Below are 19,655 nucleotides of genomic sequence, written 5' to 3'. Positions count from 1 at the left end.
GTGAAGAAACTCATTGGTAGCTTGATGGGGATGGCATTGAATCTATAAATAACCTTGGGCAGTATGGCCATTTTCACGATATTGATTCTTCCTATCCATGAGCATGGTGTGTTCTTCCATTTGTTTGTGTCCTCTTTGATTTCACTGAGCAGTGGTTTGTAGTTCTCCTTGAAGAGGTCCTTTACATCCCTTGTAAGTTGGATTCCTAGGTATTTTATTCTCTTTGAAGCAATTGTGAATGGAAGTTCATTCCTCTTTTTTTTTTTTTTTTTTTTGAGACGGAGTCTCGCTCTGCCACCCAGGTTGGAGTGCAGTGGCCAGATCTCAGCTCACTGCAAGCTCCGCCTCCTGGGTTTATGCCATTCTCCTCCCTCAGTCTCCGGAGTAGCTGGGACTACAGGCGCCCGCCACCTCACCCGGCTAGTTTTTTGTATTTTTTTTTTTTTTAGTAGAGACAGGGTTTCACAGTGTTAGCCAGGATGGTCTCGATCTCCTGACCTCGTGATCCGCCCGCCTCAGCCTCCCAAAGTGCTGGGATTACAGGCTTGAACCACCGCGCCCGGCCGACCCAATATTGATTTCTTGGGAGAGATCAATAATGGGCCAATGGCAGAGAGAAGGAGAGATCCTTCTTTGCAGAATCCTTCTCTGTAGATCCTTCTCTACAGGAAGGCAGGAGAACTCACTCTGGAAAGACAGATGGAGCCCAATTCTTTCCAGCTACATAACACAAGACAAGTCACTTTACCTCTGCAAGCTTCTATTACCTCATCTATAAGATGGCATCATAGGTTTGCTGACAGAAGTCAGTGAAATAAAGCAAAGTAGTACTTGGCTAGCACATGGTAAGTGCTTAACAAATTATGGATATTATTATTTATTCCTTTTGAGTCAAGGAGAAGATGGGTCAGTGATTCCTAACCCTTCATGCACCTTAGAATCATCTGAGGGAAGCTTTTAAAAACTGCCCAGGTCCCAATACAGATTCTGACTCAGTTGGTCTGGGATGCAGTCCAGGCACTAATATTTTTAGAAGCTCCTTGGTTTAATATGCAACCAGGGTTGAGAACCACTAGAATAGATGACAGGATTGAAAACACGAATGGCAAGTCTCAATGCAGTGGAAAGTCAGAGGCTGATTTGTAGTTACTTAGCAAGATGGTCCACGTCGTGGGGATGCGTGATGGTGAGAGCCAGAGACAGCTCTTGGAAAACCTGTGAATTGGGTGACCTAGATTTCAGAGCCACTGCTTGCTTTGTGGTCTTCCTGTGACATTTTCTCTGGGCCTCCCTAATGAGGGAACATCCCCCACTGAGACACTGCTCTGGGCTTTCCTTCCCACAGCAAAAGCCCATCCACTTGCTCACCGTCCAAACACAGGCACCATCCTCTCCCCAGCTCCAGCTCCAAGTCTGGGAAGAAAATCCTCAGTTACTAAGAATAACAGTTTGACGCACTCCCCTTCCCAGGGACATCCACCTTTTAACGGTGGACATGATAGAACTCAAGGAAGCCTCCAGTGAGGAAGGTTTAGATGCTCAAGGGTAGACTTGTACCATGGAGATGGCTGAGTGTTTTATGCCCTAACTAGGTGGGAACTGACTGCTCGGACCGAACATGACTTCCAAGGCCCCTGAACTGTGGCCTGGAGAGCTTTTAGTTCACAGAGTAACTCTCTCCCTCCATCCCCAGCACCAAACCCTTTCCATGTATAAGTGTGGACTCTGGAAGCGGCTGTTCTGGTAGCTGCAGGAGGAGCCAGGCTAGCTTTTGACAGTTCTGGCCACTTCTAGAGATGGCTCTTGGTTCTCAGGCCCTTGGCTGAGCGATGGAGGCAGCTGTCAGCAGCTCTCTCTTCTCTCCCCTTTCCCCACCTGCTCTGACTCTTCATCAGCAGGCTGAGCTTCTCCACGCCTCAGTTTCCCACAGTGCCACGTTGCCCCCTTCTCATCAGATGCTTGCCACCCATGCTCTTTATGGTCCTGGGTCTCTCTAGTTTTCACGAGAGAAGGCCAGTGACATTTTCTTAAGCCAGTGAATGAGTAATATAAATAAAATCGTATGTAAATAGAAGCAATTTTTGATGACAAAACTGTTTAAATTCTATTCTCTTAATTTATTATCCCAAAGCAATTAGGAATGTCCATTAGCTTTTTGGCTGAATTAATAAAAGTATAGCAACTAAAGCAAAGAACATGAGAATCCTCTTGATCTGGATATGCTGTGTTTGAAATAATGTGTTTGGTGCTTTCCATTTCTTCAATTTTGTTATTTATTTATTTTTTAAGTAGAGACAGGGTCTCGCTAAGTTGCCCAGGCTGGCCTCACATTTCTGGGCTCAAGGGATCTTCCTGTCTTGGGCTCTCAAGGTGCTGGGATTATAGGCATGAGCCGTTGTGCCTGGCGCCATTTCTATTTTAATCAAGAATATGTCAAAAGAAAGAGGAGCCAGAGACAGCCTTCTCTTAACACAAAGCAAGGTGTTATATCTTCATCTGACAATAAGTGACTTGGTTAACTTTGATTTAATTTTGGCTTTTGGGAAGTCATGGGGAAAAGAAGTAAAGCTGAGGATAGCGATATACCTTTGCTAAACCCAGAAGCGCTGCACCTGAATCCTGCTCAGTGTTTTGTAGGCAACTAACTGCCTTCTGCCACTGGTTTCCGGAAGGGGAAATGAGTTATCTTAAGTGGGCCAAAGTGGGGAAATACTAACAGTACAACTAGAAAGCAAGAGCTGTCGTGAAAGCCCTGAATGGGTTCCCACTGCCATTTCAGACGAAACTGATGCAGTTAAGCCTGAATTTCCTGGCAAGCGCAAGGGTAGGTTTTTCCAAAAGGCTTTTTAGACTGCAAATACACAGCCTTTCCATGTCTAATCACAAAAGCCAACCGCTGGACACATGCTCTCTGTTCCCAGCTGGTTGTGTATGTTTTCTTCACACTTCAACAGAAACGTGCCAAGGTGTGACATTTATGAATTTCGCCAACTGGGAACTGTGCACACAAATCGTTCTTGCCTGTGGTGTGGGAAAATGATGAATGGGGGTTGTTCTGCCTGGGGAGGAGGGCTGCTGTCACTCTGGCATGCCTACAGCCTTATTTATTACACACCAAAGTATAAAACCACTCCGCCGCTGCAGCTCTCAGCTCCAGTCCTGGCATCTGCCCGAGGAGACCACGCTCCTGGAGCCCTGCTGTCTTCTCAGGGGGGCTCTGAGGCTCTATTGAGAATCATGCTTTGGAGGCAGCTCGTCTATTGGCAATTGCTGGCTTTGTTTTTCCTCCCTTTTTGCCTGTGTCAAGATGAATACATGGAGGTGAGCGGAAGAACTAATAAAGTGGTGGCAAGAATAGTGCAAAGCCACCAGCAGACTGGCCGTAGCGGCTCCAGGAGGGAGAAAGTGAGAGAGCGGAGCCATCCTAAAACTGGGACTGTGGATAATAACACTTCTACAGACCTAAAATCCCTGAGACCAGATGAGCTACCGCACCCCGAGGTAGATGACCTAGCGCAGATCACCCCATTCTGGGGCCAGGTACTCAGAATTCTCTTCTAAGGATATCTGTGAAAGCTTAATGAGTTCTGTTGCTGCTGTTGTTGTTGTTGTTGTTCTTTTTTTGGCTAAGATTCTTAGAATCAGTGAATGCTTCTGAGAAGTTCGCTAAGCTGCTTGTGAATCTCTTTCTGGATCGCTCTCCGGTACAAGAGAGACTGTCCGTCTCTGTTAGAAAATCAGCAGAGGCGGCAATGATGTGATGGGATAGTGGTCGTAGCATCACCCCATCGGAAAGGGGAACCCGGCCAGTCAGCTTCCTGCTATGCTGGAACTTGATTTCTTTCTTGCTCTGTTGGTCCGGAAAGGAGTGTTGACCCATGCAGATCGATGGGTCACTGTAGACAATCATTTGTTGTTGTTAAGAGAATTGGACTTTCTTAATCCCTTCCAGCAGGGAGAAGCTGCCCTTTGAGTTTGTCAAAAGCAATCAAAGTTTTTTTACTTTGATTTGTGAGTATACTGTCACATTTCATGGCAGTCTTGTTTATTTGATTTATAGCATTCTAGAATGTTAAGCTCTCTGTTCAGCCTGTTTTAAAAAGAATTAAAGAGTTAAATAAAAAATAAACTGTTTGAAATGCAAACCTTATAGCATGATTTGATGCCTGATAATCACAGAGGACTTGATCTATTTCTCAGGTTATAAATTCAGCTCTAAGGAAATATCTTTAAATCTTGGTAGTACAAGAGTGAGTTAAGATTTCAGTAGAGTGAATTGCAAATTGGTGAAACTCAATGTAATTTAAAATATTAAGTACATGACGAGACACATTTTGAATTACCCTCTAGGCATGTAGTGTGCTGAAAACTGATGGAGGAAGCAAGAAGAGTTACTTTGAGTTATATGATATTTGAACACATAGGTTTTTACTATAAGATTTGATTACTTTAATGCATTAAATAGGACCTGAAGAATTTCACGTAATTGAAATCTAAATCCTTCCTACCATAGATTCAGAAGTTTGAGTTGGTTGTTTGGTTATATGATCAGATCAAGATCATACACAGAATCAGTTGCAGATCTGAAACTAATCCAGAACTTTTAACTTGACCACGCAATGCAGTTGTCCAAACCATTCTGTGGTGGATGTATCCAGAGAAAATTGCTTCTTTAAGGAGCCATAGAAGAAACGATAATCTCTAAATATGATCCTATCCTTTGAAAGCCACTTTTAGAGATTGTCTGTGCATCTGACAATCTTTTGGCTGAAGGGTAATGATTAATACTGATTTGTGTGTGGGTTTTTGTTTGTTTTTGTTTTGTGGTGAAGATATTTTCACTTCCGTCCGAGACTTGATCTGGACTTTCCATTTCACAGATGGTATCCTTCCTGACCATGGCAGTGTGATTCCCCCAAAGGAAGCAGAAGGAAGTTAAAGGTTGTCTTTGGTCATTATGTCCTGACAACCAACAGCCAGCAGGCCACTGAAATGCAAATCACATTTCTCCTTCACTCTAGCTTCTAGGTTCCTGAAGTATTTTCAAACAAACCACCAACAGGAGATATTGAGGATATTTAGAGTTACTGATATTCTGGAAGTTTTCAATACAACTCCTCTACCGATGGCTGTGGAGACCACAGATTGAATTTAGGATTGTGCTACGTTCTTCCTTCTTTCCCTACTTCCCCTGTCCCTCTTCTTTGATCATAATTCACTTTTCCTCTTATTCGTTCAGTTCCCAAGCATTTCTTGTGTCTCTACTTTGTACCAAACTTTAAAAGGGGGGCCAGGGATATATAAAGATAAATTTGCCTGAGCTCCCATGTCCAAACAATCCTGGAGTGCTATAGTAGAGACAAATTTTTGTTAATTAAATTAAGTTTAATTAAATGCCATGTGTTAAATAAAGTCAGTACATAAAAGGCTGCTGGGCAAAAGTGTCAAAGTACTGATAGTCTTTGAGTTGGATCTTAAAAGATGAGATTAAAAGAACGACTATCCACAACAGATTAAAAAAAAAAAGTGCTGCAACAGAGACTGGAAAGCCTGTGAGGAGTTGGCTGTGGCTGAAGCTCCTGGGTTAGGGATGCAGGGATGGGGATTGGTGGGGACGGGATGTTACAAGATTTTAGTGACAAGAAGGATTCTGCTAGCTGGTTTAGGAGCTTAGATTTTGCTTTGCCAGCTAGGTTTTGTTTGTTCATAGCAGGACAGTGAGGTAATCAGATATATGGTCTGGAAAGATGCTCCGGCTGTGGGTTCATGGTGGAGTACAATGGCCAGAAATCTGGGGTGGGCAGACCTGGGCTCTCTTTTCCTGGTATTTTCTTCTCTGCAGCCTCTTTGTCATTCACCTTTATCAATCTCCCCTCCTTCTCCTGGATACCCATTTCTCCCTCTTCCCAATTCCCTTCCTCTTCTTTCTTTTCCCTTTTTTTGGGGCAGGAGGTTTTAAAAAAGGAGCTATGACTCTCCTTCCTAGAAGTCACTTACTAGTAGGAGAGCTCAATTCTGCATCATTACCCCTAGGCCTCCATCTACAAAATTGATGGAGCGTGTCTTAGAGAGAAACTCTTTCTCCCATGCTGCAGAATTACATGCCTTCTGCATACAAATTTGACCTGCTTTTGGGAAAGGCGATGATAAACTTACGGAGATCATAAATAGCAACTACCTACATGTAATTTTCCCTTACCTAGGAGAAAACTTCTGAATTAACACATCCTGTCCAACTTGTTCTAAAAGCTCCAGCGAAAGACTCACAAGCATTGTTCCATTCGACTGAACTTTGAAAGACAAGGCCAGAGGAAGGAACCTGTAATGCAATGTTGCTGAAGGGTTCTCACGAGGCGCCTGATTAGTAGCAGCAACCAGAAGCCTCTCGCAGTTCTGGTGGCAGCTCTGTGCAATTAAAGCGCCCTCAAATAGCCTGGTCTTGCACTTCCAATCCTAGCTGACTTTAGCATTGAGCAACCTCATCTCCTGCAGCTGAATTCTTGTGCCTAGATACTAGACTTTAAAAACAAAATGTTTCTAAATTATTATTTGAAGCTTTGGAAAATACTTCAGTATCTTTGCATTGTAGAGCTGGAAAAAAATGCAAGGCGATTGTAGGGAAAAAGTGGGAAATCTCCTGTTTCATCCTCTGAAGAGTCTCTGAAAATGAACTGTCCAAAGGCAGATCAATAGGAGAAAAACACATACAGATTTACTTAATGTGCATAGCACACAGGAATCACATGGGGATGATTTCCCAATAGCCCAATGCAGTATGCATGCTTACACACACTTCCATGTAGGGTAGCGGGGAGTTGGGGAATGTAGAAGTAAATTACAAATTTCCTCTGAGCCCTGGGGGAGGTGTTGTTACCAGCAGTGAATCCATGTGGGTCTGCAGCAACCTGAATTCTTGGCTCCTCAATTCCATTGAGGGTCATAGGGCAGAAGGAGAGACCAAGGCAAGTTTTAGAGCAGGAATGAAAGTTTATTAAAAAGCTTTAGAGCAGGAACAACAGGAAGGCAGGTATACTTGGAAGAGGGCCAAATGGGCAACTTGAGAGACAAGTGCACTGTTTGACCTTTTGACTTGGGGGTTTTACGCTGGCATACTCATGGGGTCTTGCATTACTTCTGCCTTGATTCTTCCCTTGGGGTGGGTTGTCCACATGTGCAGTGGCCTGCCAGCACTTACTTGGGAGGTGAGCATGCACAGTGTGTTTACTGGAGTTGTAAGCATGCTCACTTGAGGTATTCTTCCCTCACCAGCCAAATGCTCCTAGGAAGTCATTTGCCACTTAAACTCTGCCATTTTGCCTCTTGATGCACATGCTTGAGCCCACTTGCCCAACTCCTGAGATCTTATTGGGAAGCTGCTGATAACCAGTTTCAGGTTTTTTCTATCTTTACAAAGACTGCCTTTCCCTGGCACTGGCTGCAACCAATTATTATTTTAGAGAGAGTTAAAAGCCACTTGATCATCACCTGATGATCATCTGACATTCCTGGTCAGGTAGAGCTCTCCCCTACCCTGCTCATGTCTGAGTAGCCACCTACTGTAACAGTGTCAAGAAGGGAAGGGAGAGAAATTTACTGTGAACAGAGGTTGTCTTAAAGCTTCCCAGATTGTGGCTCCAGCTGCCCTCAGGAAATAGAAAAAAAAGCCTGTCTGAGCCTTGTGATGACTCCCAGTATCTTCGCTTCTCCAGTGGTTGATCTTTCCTGGCTATTTGATGAGATTCCTAAGGAGGGGGTCTTAAGACAATTGCATTTCTTTTGGAAAGACACTTCCTTAGTCAAATAAAGAAATTCCAGACAGAGTCCCTCCCGGCACTTCTGGAAAGAAGATCAGAGACTGGGAGGCCGGGAAAGGTCAGAGAGAGACCTTGGATCTGAGGCTTCTTTCTTTCTTTTCTCTTCTTTTTTTTTAATAAGAGATTTGCCACAAGCCAGTTTTCCCTGTGATAGCTCTTCCAACACCTCTTTATTAAAACGCTAAAGGTCAGAGGCCCCTCTCTCATGACCTGCATTCGTACTGAAAATCAAGATCAAGCAAGCTTTTGTCCTGCTCCGCAGAGCCTTCCGTCCTCCCTGTGCTCACCTTATCTTCATGGCTTATTTCTGAAGCCTTCGGTTTCCAAACCACTCAACACGTTGAAGCACGTATTTTGAAGGGTCATTTTCTGTGCACCAACACTACCTCATCCAATCCTCCAATTTAATAGCCAAAAACAAAACAAACAAAAAAGATATCTGGAGAACAGTGACTTCTCTAAGGTCACGCAGCACCATGATGGAAATTCTAGTTTCAGTCCAGTGGGTGTTTCAACATTCCTAAGCATTTCAGTATTTCCATTCCATTCCTACATCAGTGGTTCCACTTGAGGATTTTCCCTCCTTCTCCTCCCTTTTCCATCCTTAAAATTCATCATTGGCAGAGCCCTGGATTTTCTGAGGTTTAAAAGGCTGAATTTCACATTAGCAAAACCATAACGGGAAATATGGAATCCTTCCTTCTCAGATTACAGTTTTGGATTAGAAAGTGGGGCATGCCGTGGTGTCTTTGACTTTCCAAGTGTCCTGAAATCCCTCAGATAAAATCACTAATGAAATCCCTCACCTCAAACCAATGGCTTTAGTTGATTTTTTCTTCCCCTACCAATTTGACAGAAGGTTTTCATACACTCTAGTTCTTGTCCAGGTTTCAGCCTGGTAGACTGAAGACAAGACTAGGAGTTAGCTCTAAGTTACAGCTCCTGATCAGCAAGACTTGGGTTCTGAGCTGTTGCAGGAGAATGCTTGTGCTACAGATACTGTTCGGTGTTTTCCCTGAATAGCTTTGTGGAAAATTTTAGGAAAAAGCGGTGAGAGAGTGAGAACAAAATCCAAACCCATTTTTAGAAAGAAAAGAAAGTAAGGTCTAAATGTTTAACTGTGTGAAGTTTTGACCCAGTTTTCTGCTTAAATTTTTAGTGATAAATGCAACTTGAATTTTAAATTCTTTTTTCCTCCCTCTGTGTCTCCTTTTTCTTTCTCTTCTTCCCTGTCCTCCTTTTTCCCTCCTTTACTTCATTTTTTTCATGAATCTCTTAGCAACAACATGCTGTTTTCAAAAGACCATTGAATTATAATTGATGTCTAGGAAGATTTCCACACGTATTTTGTATGACATAATTAAAAGGCAAGTTGCCAATTTAGATAAGAGTTCAAATATCATAAGCAACTTTAACTTTTCTGCCAATCAACTTCCACTAAGTCTTTAGCTCTTAGACAGCATGTATTTTAGAAATTTATCTTTGTGTAAATAAGCATTTCACTCGGCATCATACTTGAGCATATTTAGTACCCATTAAATGCTTATAAAATATTGGTTCAAAGAGTGGGATAATCATTTCACAGTTTTTTTTTTTTTTTTTTTTTTTTGAGACTGAGTCTTGCTCTTGTCACCCGGGTTGGAGTACAATGGTGCTGTCCCAGCTCACTGCAACCTCTGCCTCCTGGGTTCAAGTGATTCTCTTGCCTCAGCCTCCCAAGTAGCTGGGATTACAGGCATGCACCACCATGCCTGGCTAATTTTTGCATTTTTAGTAGAGATGGAGTTTCACCATGTTGGCCAGGCTAGTCTCCAACTCCTAACCTCAGGTGATCCACCTGCCTCGGCCTCCAAAAGTGCTGGGATTACAGGTGTGAGCCACCATGCCTGGCCTAATCATTTCACATTTTAAAGTGGAATGTGTGAAATAGAAATCATGTTAAATAGTTGATTTACTGATAAAGTTAAAGTTGTTTCAAGATGTAGATAATTAATAAAAATGTATTGGACTTATAGTTAATAGCAATGTGTTATATTCTTGAAAATTGTTGAGAGTAGATTTTAAGTGCTCTCTCTACAAAAACAGTGTATGAGACAATGTATATGTTAATTAGTTCAATTTAGTATTTTACACTGTGTACTTAGTTTACAACAACATGTTATACATGATAAATATACATATAATTTCTAGTTGTCAGTTAAACAAATAAATAAATGTATTGAACTAAAGAATACTTTATTTCCTTCGTTTTCTAAGACAATTTAAGTGTGCTATGGCTGTTTGAAAAACTAGTGTTACTATTCAGAATTTCCAGGAAATCTTAATCTAGCTCTTAACTTACTATCATGCATATAGTAAGCATTTAAAAACAGTGTTTGAAGTGGATAATTCTTGTAATTTGAGGACCGTCTACTCAATTTAGCTACATCTGGGGCTATGGCAGTTGGAAAAGAGAAAAGGCTTTCAAGTCCACTTCTGAAGGAGTTTCTTCCTTTGCTGTTACAGTAGCAGCAGGAAGGCACTTTCCAGAAATAGGACCCAACTTCCCACTTCCACCCACACACCTTTTCAAAGAGCATCTTCCTCTATTGACTTTCTTGTTGCCTTTTTCTTTGATCATCAACTGACCTTAACTATTCCCTGACCCTGTGCCATTGATATCTCCACCGCATCCCATCTCTTCTGATCTTGCTGTGATTGATTGGAGTTAAGCTTGCCTAAGGGTCAAGGTCAGTGAAAATTTAGAAATCCTAATTGCTCACAAGTACCTTTTGTTCTGAAGCTTCTCTTTCTGTCTTTTTAGTCTCCACAAACCAGAGGACTACCCCCAGACTGCAGTAAGTGTTGTCATGGAGACTACAGCTTTCGAGGCTACCAAGGCCCCCCTGGGCCACCGGGCCCTCCTGGCATTCCAGGTAAGGATGAGCAAGACATGCTGTCAATCTAATTGCAGCCTGAGCTAAAGTAGGAGCAAAGGGCAAACCTAAATAATTTGGGATCACTTCAGTGTGATCCAAAGGATCCACTAGACTCATGGCACCCTGGAGTACCATGTTCATAGGCTGGGAGGATCCTCACCAGCATTGAGTCTGAAACGATCAGGTCATAGTCTTCTTTCCAGTATATCTGCCACAGCGCGCTTTATGAAGGGCAGAGTAGACCCGAAAGCTTACCGATCTGGGCTACAGCCATCTCAATGCCAGTCACTGAGCTGTGCATCCTTCTGTGTGACTCTAGGTCCAGCTAAGTGCTTCTTCCTCCAGTCTCAGGGTCTCTCCATGTTCAGTCATCTCTCAGTTGACTCTTATCACTCTTGGCCTCATGGAAACATTTTTAGGCTCCAGCACCATGTAGTGGCATGGGGAATGCTCTGGAGCTACATCAGACCCCACTTGGCCAACAGTTCAGCCATCTGTACTGTACCATTGCTGCCAGGCACAGGGGAGTGCCACGGGCCTGCTGGTACCTGGGTCAGTCCAGGAAAGGGTAGCCCAGATCCCCTCAATTTGGGGCTCCCAAGCCTATCTTGGGTTTTATTGTCTTCATCCTCAGGTTAATCCCTAGGGTAGGACCTCATCTCAGGGTCTGGCCAAAGTCCACTGGCTCTTCTGTGACTTACTCTCATTGATGTTAATATTGATCAAATGTGGTTCAATTTTTTTTCTACTTTTGAGTAGCTTCTTGCACAAAAACAAATTTACAGCAAGAAAATCTTATGTTAAACTTTAAACTACATTTACTGGCTTGGAATCTATGTCATTGGCCATCAAGGACAGCAGCCGGCAGGTGCAATGATGTAGGGTAGGGATTATTTCGACCCTTGTAAAATCTTCTCAGGTCTTAACTCTTCTGAGGTTACACATAAGGCTGGCCTTGGTTAAATGTGTTCTAAGCAGGAAATGGCTTTGTCACTGAACACATTAATTTGTAAACACAGTCAAAGTTCATGCATATGTTAATTAGCTCAATTTAGTATTGAGCATTTGGAAGGGTTGTAAGCCTGCTATGATAACCGACCAAGGGTAGCATGCAAAATAAACAGCAAAAAGCCTGAAATTTAGCAAATATTAAAAATAAAGAAGAGGTGTAGAAATTATCTCTTGGTGGCAAAGGGAAAAGTTAAAATTATTTTCCAACTCTTGCTTTCAAAATCATTGCTGTAATTTGTTTAATGAATGAGTTTACCTTTTCCTCAGTTGTAAAAGTGATATGCGTTTTTTGTAGAAAACTTTAAAGAGACAGAAAAATATACAGAATGACATGAAAATTACTCATGTTCACATTTAGAAAAGAATCTCCATGAATATTTTTCTGTAACTTATTCTTGTCTTTTTTTCCCTATGGATATAATACATAAATACATCTTTTTCCAAACAGAGAGTACCATGTTATCTCTATTTACTCATCACTTTTTTTTTTTTTTTTTTCCTGAAACAAGGTCTGGCTCTTTTGTCCAGGCTGGAGTGAAGTGGCATGATCCAGGCTCCCTGTAGCCTTGGCCTCTTACGCTCAAGAGGTCATCCTGCCTCAGCCTCCCAAAGACCTGGGACTACAGGTGCGCACCACTACACCTGGCTAATTTTTTAATTTCTATTTTTGTAAAGATGGGATCTCGTCATATAGCTCAAGCTTGTCTCAAACTCTAGGGCTCAGGTGATCCTCCCACCATGGCTTCCCAGAGTGTTGAGGTTACAGGTGTGAGCCATGGTACCTGGCCACTTATAACTTTAAAATCTAAAAATATCATGAATATCACTATATCATTAAATGTTTTTCTTCAGCCTTCTTTTTTATGACTATATAACATAGTTTCTAGAATATGTCATGCCTTCCTAATATTGGTGATTATATAGGTGGTTTCCAGTCTTGGCTATTTTAAATGATAATGTCATAATTAGAATTCTACACAATTTTTCCTCTAAGCCTTGCTTCAAAGGATCAACAGGCTTTGGAGCTTTAGGGTATCTAAGGCTTCTTTCAGAGCCTGGTGCCCTATTTAGATGATGATATCCATTGGTTATAGTTGGGATTGTTTCGAATGGGCCCCTTTCATAATTGAGTTTGGACAGTTTGTCTAGAAATGGACGGTAAGTATGAGCGACTGGGTTTTCTCATGTGATGATATCTGCTTGTTTAAGGAAACCATGGAAACAATGGCAACAATGGAGCCACCGGCCATGAAGGAGCCAAAGGTGAGAAGGGCGACAAAGGTGACCTGGGGCCTCGAGGGGAGCGGGGGCAGCATGGCCCCAAAGGAGAGAAGGGCTACCCAGGGATTCCACCAGAACTTCAGGTAAACCATCCTCAGTACATCTCCTGGTGGCTTTCCAACTTCCCTGACCACAAGGGGCCAGGAATCAGGATGTTCAAGTGCTTCCTCAAGTCTTCCCCAATCCTGAGTAAATCTGAGTCTCAGTTTGTTCTTCTACATCACAGGACGTTTGCATAAGGCCCATGCTGTCCAAAAGGAGGACTTTGATATTATTCTTAGGGAGGAGAGACATTTATGAAGAGTGAAATCTAAGACCCACATAGGACCAAATCCAAGGCAACGCTGAATATAAATTAATCTCCTATTTTCTGAAATGAGATGTTTTTTAAGAATGTAATAAGATGTAATAAGGGTTTGGGCCAACTCAAATATATAAACATTTAAATATATAAATGGAATGGTGAAATGTCTGGTTACAATATTTTATTTATTAATGTTATATTTACACATACTAATGCCTACATAAATATTGATATATATTGTTTTCTCTCAACTCAGATTTTGTGGTATAATTTGTATTTATTTATTTTTTGAAACAGAGTCTTTCTCTCTTGCCCAGGCTGGTGTGCAGTGGCACAATCTCGGCACACTGCAACCTCTGCCTCGTGGGTTTGAGCAATTCCCTGCCTCAGCCTCCCTAGTACCTGGAATTACAGGCATGCATCACCACACCTGGCTAATTTTTGTATTTCTGATAGAGACAGGTTTTTGCCGTGTTGGCCAGGCTGGTCTCAAATTCCTGGCCTGAAGTGATCTGCCTGCCTTGGCCTCCCAAAAGAGTTCTGGGATTACAGGCTTGAGCCACCACGCTTGACCTTGCGGTATAAATTTTACTTGAGTTTTTCTTGTCAGAATCTTCTTTATCAATGGAAGATTTCAGTTTTGAGTCATCCACTCAGTGTTCCAGACCAGATTACATTCATTTCAGCATAAAGTTTAAAAAATCAATTTATGAGGTTAAAAGTGTACATTTTATCCCAAGCTCATGTACCCATCTATTCTTTATCTCTTTTTTAAATGACCGTTAAAGTTCTTATTGCCAACAACATCTTAAACTTGTAAATGTGAGGTGAGGTCACAAGAAAAATTACTAATGTTGGGTTATTTCTGGAAGGTGGAGGAGGGCTAATATTTTGAAATGGATCCCCTCCAGGAGACTGCTATCAGCATTGAAAACGAGCATTTTTTAAAAATTAAGTTTCTTTCTGGCTAGTGTCTTCCCAAAAAAAGTAACTAGTGGATAAAAATAAAGTAACTGAGATAAAATCCTGCAACATGAGAGATTTTTGAAGAGCTACACTATAAAGCGATTCTTGCCTGAAAGATCAGTTAGGGGGAAACTGTCTTTTATTTGTGCGTGTATGGTGGTTGTTTGACCCTGTATAAGTTCCATCATTTTTCTGGGCCTTGGTTTTTCAAGTTTAAAATAACTTAAATAGTTAGTGTGTTACTCTCACTGCTTTTTGTGGGTTTTGCAACTTTTAAATGAATGCTGTTTTTGTTTTGTTTTGTGTGTGTGTGCACAGGCTGGAGGGCAGTGGTGTGATCTTGGCGCACTGCAGCCTCCACCAGGGTTCAAGCGATTCTCTTGCCTCAGCCTCTGGAGTAGCTGGGATTACAGGTGCGCAACACCATGCCCGGCTAATTTTTTTGTATTTTTAGTAGAGACAGCATTTCGCTATGTTGGCCAGGCTGATCTCGAACTCCTGGCCTCCAGTGATCCACCTGCCTCAGCCTCCCAAAGTGCTGGGATTGCAGGTGTGAGCCACTGTGCCTAGCCAAATGCTGTTTAATAATTTCAGCAACCTGCAATCCATGTGCCAGTATAAATTTACAAACAAAAAGGCTAGAGATGCCACTCAACCAGGTTACGGTATTTAATAAGATAGAAGATACACATCTCAAAGCTAGACACTCTAACCCAGAACCTATGAATGGTAAACCATGGAGAAGGGGCCCTAGAGTAGCCAGTTTGATAGAGAACATTCTGGGCAATTATTAAATTTGCCCCATCAGCTATTTTACCCTAAAATCACAGTACAATCATTTGGGTCTTAGGCAGATTTTGAAGGAGGGAACTTCACATTCTTTGAAGGTCCCAGCAAGTTAAAGAATTTATTAATCTAACTTACACTCAGTTTGAATGACTCATTTGGATGAAGGATTGACTTTGACTTTCACAACTCATTCTTCAATGGTGATTTTAAGCAAAAGCTTTTCTTTTTTAAAAAAACTTTTATTTTAAATTCAGGGGTACATGTGCAGGTTTTTTACATAGGTAAACTTGTGTCATGGGGATTTATTGTACAGATTATTTTATCACCAGGTATTAAGCCTAGTACCCATTGGTTATTTTCCTGATCCTCTCTGTCCTCCCACCTTCCACCCTCCCACAGGCCCCAGTGTGTGTTGTTCCCCTCTATATGTCCACGTATTCTTATCATTTAGCTCACACATATACATGAGAATATGCGGTGTTTGATTTCCTGTTCCTGCATTAGTTTGCTAAGGATAATGGCCTCCCACTCCATCCATGCTCCTGCAAGGGACATGATCTCATTGTTTTTCATAGCTGCATAGTATTCCATGGTGTATATGTCCAACTGTCATCAATGGGAATTTAAATTGATTCCATGTCTTTGCTATTGTGAATAGTGACAAAAGCTTTTCTTGACAGGTGGAATTATCTCAAGGCTTTTTAAATTATTTTAACATTTTGTATTTTGAGCTTCAACCCTGTCTTTGGACATTAGTAGCATAGAGGTGGTAACAATAGTAGTAGCGGTGCCAGGAGGAGGAAGAGTAGTACCCCATTCTCCACTTAAGGAATATAGAAATTTGAGGCTCAATCACTCAATGACTTGCCAAGTGACAGAATTAAGAGAGGTGGGCTTTAATCTCATATCTTTGGGCCCAAGTAGACAGCTTTATTCCCAAACTCATAGAGCATCTTGGTTGCCAATATGAGCTGGTTTCTTAAGTTAATTCTCTTTGCTGATCTTTTACCGATTGAGCAGAGGCTTTCAAAGTTCCTTAAAAGATTATACATAAAGTATTTGTAACCATTCCCAGAAATGGGTGTTGACCATTGAATGACTTCTCAGATTCTCCTATCTCTAAACTTTGCAGTTCCAATATGACATTTTTTCATCCAAAATCATGCCGAAAAATTTTTGCTCTTCTAATATTCAAAAAGATTGCTAATTTTAGTAAACCATTTTTCTATATTTTAGATAACTGGAAACACTCCGTTTTACCTTTTAAAGGTTATTCATGTAATATCTTTTCATTGTTAAAAAAATTAGAAAACTCCTGGGCCGAAAATAATAAAACATGCCCAGAAATGATTACTATTAACATACAGTTACATAACTTTTCAGATTTATGCATACTTATATACATGTTACTTTTAAATATGATGGGAACATATATATATACATATTATTACTTTATTTCATGAATGACAATCTATCCTAAATGTCTGTTATGTAAATAAATACAATTCTATATCTTTAAAATTGGTATCTCTTTTTTCTGAATATAAAATTAATACATATTAACTTGAAAATTATAAGTGTAATGAAGAAAGGAAAACTTTCCCATGAAACTTCTACCAAGAAAGACCTGCTATGAATAATTTCAAGAATATTCTTGCAGATATTTTTCTGAATTTGCCCACACAATAACTCCATCCACACAGACACAGTTAATAAAGTCTGGTATCAGACAATAATGATCTTGTGTTGTCTACTTTTTGAGTAAACAGTGTATTGAAGATATTTTCTCATTTTATATGGATGCACATTTAGATCAGCATCAAGAATTCTCAAAGTGTATTCAAAGAATTAGTTTCATTAGAAATTAATAGGCTGGGCACCATGGCTCGCACCTGTAATCCTAGCACTTTGGGAGGCCGGGGAACGTGAATCTCTTGAGCCCAGGAGTTTGAGACCAGCCGTGGCAACGTAGTGAGAACTTATCTATATAAACAAAAACAATAAATTAATAGGTATCTTTTGGGGAAAAAATAATGCAGGGTTACCAAAATTAAAATGTTTGGCTATAGGGTTTCTCACATCCTTGAATTGGCTAATGTGCATTTCACGGCTGTAAGTGGAAAATTTCATCTAAATTTTTCTGGTATTATTTGATAACAGAATTTTAATATTTCAAAAATCATTTGAAAGACAAATAATCTTTGAAACCTATGTTCAGAACTGTTGATAGACATTGTCAGTCTAACGGCTGCATAGCATTCAAATGTTAGGAATTACCGTAATTTCTTTCTTTCTTTCTCCATAGATTGATGTTTATTCCCAATCTTGCTATTATGTATAATGTTTAACAAACTAATCTGCATAAAAACTTGACTTCTTTAAGATAAATTGCCTATTTATTGACCAATAATTCTTTCCTTAGATTGCATTCATGGCTTCTCTGGCAACACACTTCAGCAATCAGAACAGTGGGATTATCTTCAGCAGTGTTGAGACCAACATTGGAAACTTCTTTGATGTCATGACTGGTAGATTTGGGGCCCCAGTATCAGGTGAGATGGAAACATTGGATGAAGATTGAGTTAATCAATGTAATAAGAAAGACAATTAAGGAAGGAAGGAAAGAAGAGAGGGAGGGATGGAGAAAGGGAGGGAGGAAAAGAAGGAGGAAGGGAGTAGGAAATAAAGGAAGACATTAAGGTAGTTATTTTTTTCTGATTCAAGTTAAACCAAACAGCTCATATAGATTTCTATTGGATTTCAAAGTAGATGAATTAGAATCTGAAAACACAAAAATAGTTTTTAAATATGGCCATAGTCATTAATATTATTAACTCTGATCTAGACTGAGCTAAATAATTCTTAAGAGGACATAGTTACCTCAGACTTTAAAAGTCCTTAAAACGTAATTCTCAGTTTAAATGTGTCATAACTGTTTCCTCCCCTTGCCACCACCTCAAGGAGTGCCTGATCCTATTTTTTTAATTAAAAGAAATTGAGCAGGTAATACATTTACTTATTTAAAAAGTTAAAAGAGTTTGTTTATGCAAATGAATACAAGTATATCTTCTCACATTTCTATATAAAAGCTAGGACAGTCTACATTCTGATTGTGTTTTGCTTTTTAAAAAAACTAACAATATATTTTAGAAATCTTTTCACATCATTACTTCATCTTCTTTCTTATAGCTGGATGTACCAAAGTATATTTAATGATTCCCTTATTGCTGGACATTTGGGTTGTTTCCAGTGTGGTTTTTTTGGTCGTGGTGGTGGATTTTTTTTTTTTTTTCTAGGCAGGGTCTCACTCTGTCGCCCAGCCTGGAGTACGGTGGTGCCATCTCGGCCCAGTGTAACCTCTGCCACCTCTGCCTCCCAAGCTTAAGTGATCCTCCCCACTCAGCCTCCTGAGTAGCTGGAACTACAGACCCAGGCCACCACACCTGGCTAATTTTTGTAGTTTTAGTAGAGACTACCGTGTTTTACCATGTTGGCCAGGCTGGTCTGAAATTCCTGGCCTGAAGTGATCTGCCTGCCTCAGCCTCCCAAAATGCTGGAATTACAGGTATAAGCCACCATGCCGGCAAGAATATACCACTTTGTAATTGATCACTTACAGGTGTATCTGTAGGCTAAAGTTTTAGGAATGTTATCAGTATAAACATATCCATAATTTTTATCAATTTTGCCAAATTGCTCCCTGTAAGGGTTGTACCAATATACTTAAATTGTTAAGATATGAAAGCACTTATTTCCTGATAGCCTTATCAACAAAATGTGCTTTCAAGTTTCTGGATAGTCGATAAATAGAAAATCCCATTTTACAAACTTTCTACTTTGAATTAATTTTAGACTTATAGGAGAGTTATAAAAATATTATACAAAGTTCTCATATTTTCTTTAACCATCTTCCCCTACTATTAACATTTTAAATAACCAAAGTGCAATTGCTAAAATAAAGAAATTAATCTAGGTACAATACTATGACTAAATTATGGACTTTATTCAGGTCTCACCAGGTTTTTCTGATGCCCCCAGCTTTTAATTCCTTGTATTGTCTGGCTATTTCTACCATGGGTTCGCACCTTTTGTTCTATAATGTTCTTTCATAGAGGTATTTGCTTTATTAGTATAAATTCATGGCTACATTTTTCATCTACTACATGACAACATTTTTTTCTTGGAGAGTATTATTAAAACATTAGGGTCATTTTTGCTTTTCTTTTCTCCTTTAAAAATTAACTGATGATTGAATGAGTTGGATTTTCCTAGACCAGCTATATGCTCTAGTTTCTTGCTGAAGAAAGGACCAGGGTAGTTTCTAGACTGGATAACTCAAAGGCTCCCTCCCCTGCTTCCAGGGGACTAACTGATTCTTTTAAGTATGGGCCTGATGTTTGTTTTCCTTGGTCACACTTCCACTGCCTCTCCAGACTGCACTGGGTCGATGAAAGCTTCTGAAGCCAGTCTTATACTTCCTGGTTCCCTCGCCTTCAGGAGTCCTTTTTTTTTCTTTCTTTCTTTTTTTCTTTCTTTCTTTCTTTCTTTCTTTCTTTCTTTCTTTCTTTCTTT

At 40.4% G+C, this 19,655-nt stretch overlaps 1 protein-coding gene across 2 annotated transcripts in view; it reads left to right on the top strand.

Annotated features, from left to right (window-relative positions):
* The first annotated feature begins 3,102 nt into the window (after nucleotides 1-3,102).
* Nucleotides 3,103-19,655, top strand: part of C1QTNF3 (C1q and TNF related 3) — a 23,767-nt gene continuing 7,214 nt past the window's right edge. Inside the window, exons 1-4 of one of the 2 annotated variants that reach the window (XM_023216542.2) lie at nucleotides 3,103-3,540; nucleotides 10,618-10,729; nucleotides 12,953-13,107; nucleotides 17,506-17,635. In XM_023216542.2, coding sequence (XP_023072310.1) covers nucleotides 3,238-3,540; nucleotides 10,618-10,729; nucleotides 12,953-13,107; nucleotides 17,506-17,635 — 700 coding nt within the window. In that variant the 5' untranslated portion in view covers nucleotides 3,103-3,237. The remainder of the gene's footprint in view (nucleotides 3,541-10,617; nucleotides 10,730-12,952; nucleotides 13,108-17,505; nucleotides 17,636-19,655) is intronic. The other variant, XM_023216543.2, reaches the window with a different exon arrangement.

This window comes from Piliocolobus tephrosceles, chromosome 4, assembly GCF_002776525.5.
Source record: "Piliocolobus tephrosceles isolate RC106 chromosome 4, ASM277652v3, whole genome shotgun sequence".
Classification (NCBI taxonomy): Eukaryota; Metazoa; Chordata; class Mammalia; order Primates; family Cercopithecidae; genus Piliocolobus; species Piliocolobus tephrosceles.
The sequence above is the reverse complement of the archived record's forward strand: the minus strand, read 5'-3'. Positions and strand labels throughout refer to the sequence as shown.